General features: G+C 43.5%; 2 protein-coding genes across 2 annotated transcripts; both read right to left on the bottom strand.

Moving 5' to 3' along the window:
- Window positions 1-3,145: 3,145 nt before the first annotated feature.
- Window positions 3,146-3,829, bottom strand: LOC131330652 (uncharacterized). Its single transcript, XM_058364314.1, has 2 exons — window positions 3,381-3,829; window positions 3,146-3,284 (listed from the first exon to the last, which is right to left on the bottom strand). The coding sequence occupies exons 1-2, from the start codon at window positions 3,827-3,829 to the stop codon at window positions 3,146-3,148; spliced, it is 588 nt and encodes a 195-aa protein (XP_058220297.1).
- Window positions 3,830-3,834: 5 nt separating this feature from the next.
- Window positions 3,835-5,466, bottom strand: LOC131330646 (uncharacterized). Its single transcript, XM_058364301.1, has 3 exons — window positions 4,424-5,466; window positions 4,063-4,222; window positions 3,835-4,029 (listed from the first exon to the last, which is right to left on the bottom strand). The coding sequence occupies exons 1-3, from the start codon at window positions 5,464-5,466 to the stop codon at window positions 3,835-3,837; spliced, it is 1,398 nt and encodes a 465-aa protein (XP_058220284.1).
- Window positions 5,467-8,973: the final 3,507 nt, after the last annotated feature.

Raw genomic sequence — 8,973 nt, 5'->3', positions numbered from 1 at the left:
TGTCCACACCCCTTAGGGTGTGGATTTATTAAAAAAATTTGAGTTTTATTTTTCTGCTTCTCTTTTCTAATCATGCGTACAGGAGGAAAAGCAAACAATTGTCCCTCGTGGGGAGTTTTATTGGCCTCATGGGCTCATAAGTAGAACACGGGGTCCTAAAAACATCTTTGCTGCTAAAGCTTTATTGAAAACTGAAAGTTTCCTAAAAACAGAAATGAAACTTCTAAAAAACAAAAATAAACTTCAATAGTAAGCACCTACTTGTAATATTTCTTGAGATGCTCTGCATTCCATGAGTTTGGTAGCTCTTTTCCCCTTAGGGTTGCGAGCCTGTATGCACCAGCTTTGACATGGTGTAAGACCTGATAGGGGCCTTCCCAATTTTGGCCGAGCTTGCCAACCTTCCTTCCGGTGGGATCTACTTTCCTTAGAACTAGATCACCAGTACGAAAGCTTCTTGGCCTAACTTGTGCTTCATGGTACTTGACCATTCTTTGCTGGTAGACGGCCATTTTGGCAATTGTTGTTTCCCTTGTTTCTTCCAAGAGGTCTAGCTCAGCCCTGAGATCTTCTTGGTTTTCTTGGTGGTCGATGCTTGCGGTCCTGTAGTAGAGGAGTTCCACTTCAATGGGGACTACTGCTTCTGCCCCAAATGCAAGAGAATATGGAGTTTCTCCAGTTGCAGTTCGGGGTGTTGTTCGATATGCCCATAGCACATTATAAAGTTCGTCTGGCCAGGTTCCTTTGGCCTCTCGCAGCCTCTTCTTAATCCCCTTTTTGATGGTTCGATTCGTAACTTCGACCTGCCCATTAGCTTTTGGATGAGCCTTAGAGGCATAATGCACATGTATTCCATTAGAAATACAATATGCTTTAAACTGGGCATTGTCAAATTGTTTCCCTCGATCCATAATTATGACTCGTGGCAATCCAAATTGGCTAATAATTAACTTCCACAAAAAGTCAATCGTAACCTCCGCTGTGATTGTGGCCAGTGCCTTAGCTTCGACCCACTTTGTAAAGTAATCCACAGCTATTATGGCATACTGGACCTGGCCCGCTTCCATGGGAAGCGGGCCAATCAGGTCTAATCCCCATTAGGCGAATGGCCAAGGTCCTTTCATTGGGGTTAAAACCGTAGGTGATCCGTGTATGATATTTGCAAAGCGTTGACACTTTTCACATTTTCGGACCATAGAGTTGCAATCCTTTTGCATGCTGGGCCAGTAGTATCCCAACCTAAGAAGTTTGTAGGCTAACATGCGGCCGCCTTGGTGATCCCCACATACTCCTTGGTGGACCTCTTCCATAGCTTGTGTAGACTCCATCGTGGTCAGACATCTTAGGTAGGGTAATGAGAAACTTCTTCTATATAGCACATCTCCCGTCATCAGGTACTTTGCAGCTCTGATCTTGAGCTGCCTAGCTTTGACCTTATCGTCTGGTAATGCCCCATTAGTTTTATGTAATCAACTATGGGATCTGTCCATGAGTCACTGTAATTGATAGCTTGAACTTGTATATCTGGGGAGAAGATTCTTGGCAACTCTAAGTATCGTATAGGTGTATTCCGTGGAATAGCATCCTCCTTGGCCGTGGCCAGCTTTGCCAAATAATCTGCTTCATTGTTTTCCTCCCTTGGGATTCTAACAATATTGAAGCTTTGCAGTTTCACAACTTGGGCCTTCACTCTATCCACATACTTCTGCATTACTTCTTCCTTGACGGTGTATTCTTCGAGGACTTGTCCCACGACCAGCTGTGAATCGCTTTGGGCCAGCACATGGCTAGCTCCAACGGCACTTGCCAGTTCCAGTCCAACCACTAAGGCTTCATATTCGGCCTCATTGTTGGTTGTCTTGAACTTAAACCTAAGCGCGTAGCTAAGGCGTTGCCCTTTCGAAGATGTTAGAATTAAGCCAGCCCCGCTTGCTTCTCTGGTTGTTGATCCGTCAACCTGAAGGACCCAAGGTTTGGGTTCTTCTTTGGGGAACTCCTCTGGCTCTGGATATGTGTATTCTGCAAGGAAATCTGCCAGCACCTGCACCTTGATGGTAGTTCGAGGCTTATACTCTATATCAAATTCGCCAAGCTCTATTGACCACTGAATTAGCCGGCCTGATGTCTCTGGGGAGTGGAGAATTCTTTGAAGTGGTTGGTCTGTTAGCACTTTGATTGGATGAGCCTGGAAGTATGGTCGTAGCCTTCTGGCTGCTATCACCATTGCAAAGGCTATTTTTTTAGCTCTTGGGTATCTTAATTCAGCTCCCCATAGTGCCCTACTGGTATAGTACACTGGGAGTTGGGTTCCCTGCTCTTCCCGAACCAAAACAGTGATGGCGGCTTGAGGGGAGATAACTAAGTACAGGAATAGATTCTCTCCATCTTGGGTCCTGCTCAGTAGCGGTGGTGATGCTAAATACTCCTTCAATTGGGTGAAAGCTATTTCCTCCGTGGTTGTCCATTCAAAGGCTTTTTTTAGAACCTTAAAGAATGTTTGACACTTATCAGTTGCTCGTGAGATAAACCTGCTCAAAGCTGCAACTCGTCCTGTGAGCTTTTGGACCTCCTTGATATTCCGTGGTGAACGCATGGTGAGTATAGCTTGAATCTTTTCAGGATTTGCCTCGATCCCTCTTTGAGACACCATGAAACCTAAGAACTTCCCTGACGAGATTCCAAAAGCACATTTTGTTGAGTTGAGCTTCATTCAGTATTTTCTGAGAACCTGGAAGGTTTCTTCCAAATTCGCAACATGGTTATGTGCCTTAGCACTTTTAACCAGCATGTCATCCACGTATACTTCTACGTTGTGTCCGATCTATTGCTTGAACATCCTGCTAACCAACCTCCGGTATGTCGCCCCTGCATTCTTGAGACTAAAGGGCATTACTTTCTAGTAATATAATCCCCTGTCGGTGATAAATGAGGTTTTTTCTTGTTCTCCTTCATGCATTTGGATTTGATTATATCCTGAAAATGCATCCATAAAGCTAAGGAGTTCATGTCCGGCAGTAGAATCTACCAATGGATCAATCCTTGGGAGAGGAAAGCTATCCTTTGGACATGCTTTGTTGAGGTCAGTGAAATCTACACAGATTCTCCATTTGCCATTAGCTTTCTTCACCATGACCACGTTGGCTAGCTAGTCGGGGTAAAGAATTTCACGAATGGACCCCGCTTGTATGAGCTTATCTACTTCCTTGGCTGCAGCTTCATTTTGTTTCAGAGCAATGGTTATTTTCTTCTGCTTAACAGGACGCACTGTGGGGTCAATGTTCAGCCTGTGAGATATGACCCATGGGTCAATTCCAGGGATGTCTTTGTGGGATCACGCAAAAACGTCTTTATTCTTTCTTAGGAATTGCAGTAGCTCTGACTTTGCAGCCGTGCTCAATCCTGTTCCAATTCTCACTATCTTTCCTGGTTGCCGTGGCTCCAGAAGTTCTTCCACAAGCTCTTCTATGGGTTCTCCATGTTGGAGCTTTTCTTCATCCCGAGTGTCGAGACTCTCTATGTTCATGGTGATGTTAGCTCCTCTGAGTGAAGTAACGTAACATTCCCGTGCTGCTTTCTGATCTCCTCTAACACAGGCAACTCCTTCTGACGTTGGGAATTTTATCATCAAATGGTACGTGGAGATTATTGCCCCAATCTTGTTCAAAGTCGTCCTTCCTAGGATTGCATTATATGCCGAGGGGCAGTCGACTACTATGAAATCAATCATACGCGTAATCTCACTTCTCTCCTCTCCCATAGTAATTGGTAGTGCTATCTGACCAGCTGGGTAAACAGGCGTACCTGCAAACCCAACTAGCGGTGAAACCATAGGCCTTAGCCTTCTCGTCCAACCTTTAATTGGTCATATGCATGGAGGTAGAGTATATCGGCTGAGCTTCCGCTGTCGATCAACACTCTTCGTGTGAGGTAGTTTGCCACGACAATGGTTATAACCAGAGGGTCGTCATGGGGAATTTGAATTCCTTTGACATCTTCTTCTGAGAATATTGTAGGTATTTCCTCTTTTCTCTGAAATTTACTTGGTCAGCTAATTGTGTTAACCTCCAAATGTTCTTCTGTCCTCAGTTTTCTTAGATGCGCCTTCCTAGCATTGCTGGATTCTCCACCTCCAGCAAATCCTCCATGAATGACCTTGATCTCTCCAATGGGACCTGATCGGGGGGTAGTGCCGTCTCTACCCTCTTTGTTTGTGTCTTCCTTCCTGGGTTGTTTCTGGTGCTTGTTTGTTACAAAACGTTGAAGTCTCCCTTTTTGAATTAGATCCTCAATCTATTGTTTCAAGTCAATGCAGTCATCTGTGTTGTGTCCGTGGTCTCTGTGAAACCTGCAATATTTATCCCGAGCTTTTCTGCTAGGATTGGTTCTCAGCTTGCTAGGCCACTTGAGGTCTGGATCGTCTTACAGATTGCTGAGGATTTGCTCTGCCGTGGCTATGAGCAGAGTAAACTGCTTGTACTTTCCTTGGGGCGGCCCTCCGGCTACTCCTCTCTTCGAAGATGACCTTGAGTCCACCTTTTTATTTTTTGGTTCACCTCCTAACTTGCAGACAGCTTCTCTCCTCTTCTTGTCTATTGGAGGGAATTCGCCAATCTGTGATGTTCCTGTTTGAGGATCAAAACCATCATGTGTACGCCTTTCGTAGATAGCTTCTTCTGCGTTCATGTGCTTCTGAGCTCTGAGCATGAGCTCCGCCATGGTTTTTGGTGGCTCTTGAGACACAAGGTATAGGAATTGTCCTGAATACAACCCAGCAATATATGCAGTTATGCTCACGTTATCGTCGGCTTCATCTATTTGGACCACTTCTTTATTAAACTTGGTGGTGTATTCTCTTAATGATTCCCATCTTCCTTGTTTCACCATCAAGAGATGCGTTGCTGGTTTGCCGTAGCGCTGGCCAGCTTTGAAGTAACTTACAAAGCTTGTGCTAAGCTCTTTGAAGCTACGTATACTTCCCGGTGGGAGCTTGTTGAACCATGCTCGGGCACTTGCCTTGAGGGTAACTGGGAACGCCCGACACATTACCTGGTCGAGCATTGCTTGTAGGTGCATCAAGGATTTATATGTTTCCAGATGATCTAACGGGTCAGTGGAGCCATTAAATGTTTCCAATTGGGGCATTTTAAACTTCCTTGGAAGAGTACGCCCCATGACTTCAAGTGGAAAAGGTGAATCCGTGTTTTGCACCAACTCCTCTACCGTGGAAGGGGTTTGTGCTTTGACATGCTTCATTAATCCTTCGATCTGGTTTTGCATCTTGAGTATCGCCTCCTGCTCGTGGGGCGACTTCTCTAGGGGTGGCTTACTATATTTTCTTCGGTTTTGGCTTTCCTTTTCACTGGATTCGCCTTCCTCCATGTCCTCATCATCTCCGTGGCGACTGTTTTGCAATCTCGGGATACTTGGCTCGGAGATTTGCTTTCGTAAGTTCACGTTTTCCTGCATTGCAGTCTATAACCCTTGAGTTAAAGTTTTTATCTGCTCTTGCATATGGGCAAACGCTTCTGGGGTCATTTGATTACCTCCTGTTGGGTTTGCCGCGGCGGCCTTGGCCGCTTCTGCTGCCTTAGCGGCCTTTTCGGCGACGGCAACGGCCCTGGCGGCTTTTGCTGCTTTGGTTACTTCGGCTGCCTTGGCAATTTTGGCAGCAGCAGCGGCCTTTGCGGCGTCGACGATACCCGTTCGTTCGTGATCTGAAGCCATTGTCATTCTGCTTGATCGGGTCTCTACCATACAAAGTCGTTCACCGTAAGGAAAAAGTCGCTTCCCACAGACGGCGCCAGCTGATGAAGCAGCTTTGATGACAGCTCCGACCTAGACCTGCAAAACAAAGCTGATAACTTGAGTCACCGGTGTGGGGGCGTGCTTACCACCCTCCGATGCCTAAGTTAGTAGAATCCTTGTTATTTGGTGGAGGAATTGAGATTCTCTGTTGTAGAGTTCGTACCTGGTATTGGATTTCGACTGCTATATTTATAGGCATTGTAATTGGAGTTTGAGTCCTCGTAGGACTATACCTCGTAGGTTCCGGATCTCCTCTCAGAGGAGTGTGGAGTCCTGCCTTAGCTAGGAGTCTATGGGATTCTTGCCTTAGCTAGGAATTCCATACCCATCTATGATCATGCATATCTTTGGCATTTTGGGCTTATCTTACCCTTCCTTTATCCCTTAGGATTTATGCTTTTTGCCGTGGCATCTTTATCGGAAGAAGTATATTTCTCGTGTGATACTGTAAACGTCATGCTTCCCATTGAAGCTAGGGGCCGGAGCTAGTCCTTGGACTTCCTTCAAGCTTCGTCTGGGGGAGGGAGCTGGAAGGTTATAGCTCCACTCCCCGTAAGCCCCCATAGGGGTTTGGTGGAGCTAGCTCGCACTTCCCAAATCCACAAGTCTGGTAGTGCTGAGCTCCTTAGGTGTGTCCTACTTATCAATAAGCTAACGCTTGTATGAGTGACCAATACATAATTTACATGCTTTCCATGGAAATAATAAAAATATTTCATAGAGATTTCAAACATAGAAGCATAGCCTTTATAAAGCACATTCCCCATAGTTGGTGTATCTACTAGGCGTCCCCGATAGTGGATAAGCGTCAACGTCTTAGCATTACCCCTAGCGTATAAGTGTCACATAGTAGGAATGTCTTTCTAGATAGGAAAACATAGCCACCTTTCATTTATTTCCATGGAATTCAACTCATAGTACAAAACATGTAGAACAAGCTTTGAATTGAAAAACTTGCATAAAACCATGTAATTTAGGTATTGAGTCACTCACCTCGATTCATGTTTCACACGAACCTCCTAGACAATTAGGCAACAAAAGCATGGTTAGAAGATGCTAAATAAGCCTATCTTTAATGAACATAAGGTCCTAGAGTGAAAGATACGAAGTTAGACAACCAATCTCAAGAAATAATTTGAGAATCTGCAATTTCATCAACTTCAACTTAAAATCTGACTTTGCACGGAAATAACTAAGGTACAAGCTCCACATAATTTTTAAGGTCTATGAATCTAGTTTCAAAATCAGAAAACGGTTCGTAATTTCATTGCTCGAGCTAAAAATTATGGCCGTTTCCCCAACATGCATTGGTGCAGACTGCACAGTTCCGAAATGAGTGATGCTAGGTTAAGAATTTCTATAGAACTCAATACTTCGAACTTGATCCTGAAATTTTTACCATAGATAGAAGACTCATAGAGGAACTCTCAGTAAAATTCTCAGAAATTTAAAAACTTTTGAACTATCTCAATAAAATTCTCCAAAATCAGACAAACATGAATTTTCCAATTCTGCAGAATTCTAAACCAAGTAATTTATGTTCTAAACTACTTACACTACACAAAATCCAAATATTCAGTAGGGCTTTCTTGAGCTCTTCAACTCCCTAACAAAAACCCAACTCCCAATTCCAATTAAACTTGAAATCAATCTACTAGAGCAGCAAGGAATATGAATTTCACTCTAAAAACTTGGAATTCATACCTACTTGAATTTCGATCAGCAAAGCTAGCTAGGATTTTTCCTTCTAGATTTTCCCTTTCTTCTTTCTTCTTTCTCTTCTTCCTCTTCCTGTTTGGTTCTTTCTCTCTCTCTCTCTCTCTCTCTCTCTCTCTCTCTCTCTCTCTCTCTCTCTCTCTCTCTCCCTCTCTCTCTCACACACACACAGATGAATGAAGCGGTGGAATTCTCAGGAGGAATACACGTACGTCTTTCTCCTTTCTTTTCTCTTTTTAGGAAAATTATCAAGTTGCTTCGTTTGTCCAATGTAATGGAATAACGCCCCAAGCGTAGGGCCTAATACGTCAGTTGAAGCATAATAATCCGGAAGACCGGGATCGTACCCAAGGGAATAATTATATGGCTTGGTCGGATTTGTAGATGCAAGTAAGCTCGGATTTTCAGCCTTTAGACAGCCAACTTTGTTTTACTTTAAACGGTAGAAATAAAAGGCTAAATTAAAAACGAATTAACTGGAGAACAGATAGGCTAGGTCTAGGACTTATTAACTCTCAAGACTCGAGCTAAATCACACTCTTCACCCAATTACACAATTTAAGATACTTGATTAAAGTTCTCAAATCGGAAGATAAAATGATTTGAGAACCAAGCTAGCTCTAGAATTCATTTGGAAAACACCTCGAGCGACAGAGCTTTAAGCATCATGTGTGGTGGGTAGGCGATGCTCCCACCTACACATGATCAAAGAGGTTAACACCTCGGTGATTTGTCAAACAAACCCGAACCCCACATCAATTTTCAAATCAAAGATTAAAGCTTTATTGGATGCAAAATGCAATTTTCGCCTGAGCCATGAGGTGCTAATCACCCCATGACCTAACCTTTGAAACTACTCACACATATCTAGAGAGATAGGAGCAAGTGAAAAACTACTTAGCATAATGAAATAACAAGACTTGAAATAAACTAGAGATTAAGATAGATCGGGAGAGTAGCAACAACTTTAATAAAGACAATAATAACAAAACTAAACTAATTAAGACAGGAAATTAAAATATAAGTGTTGGAAAAATGAAGAACAACAAGAACAATTTGAAAATGCAAGCCAATCTAATCCTAGATCTAGAAAATGTACTATTGAATCTATGCTACATGATTTTACAAAAATGACATAAGCTTTTATACTTCTAAGATCCGTGCTTGGAATAATCCCCAAATGCTCTGAAAATTCCCTGCTAAGACTCTCAGTATCGATGGCCATAGCCTTACGCTACTGAGATAGGGGCTCGGTACCGATTGAACATAATTATCTCGATCGATACCGAGGTTGATAAGGCTCATTGCTAAGCAGCTCGGTACCGATTGAAATAATTCACTTCCATCGATGCCGAGGTGCTTAGCTCTACAGCTGGGCCTTGCTCATGCTTTATGCCTTTGCGTTGCCTTGGCATCCTGCTCTGCCTTGGCAATTCTAGTCATCGGGTCATC

Source organism: Rhododendron vialii, chromosome 1a (assembly GCF_030253575.1).
Source record: "Rhododendron vialii isolate Sample 1 chromosome 1a, ASM3025357v1".
In the NCBI taxonomy this organism is placed as follows: domain Eukaryota; kingdom Viridiplantae; phylum Streptophyta; class Magnoliopsida; order Ericales; family Ericaceae; genus Rhododendron; species Rhododendron vialii.
This window is presented reverse-complemented; position numbering and strand designations above follow the sequence as displayed.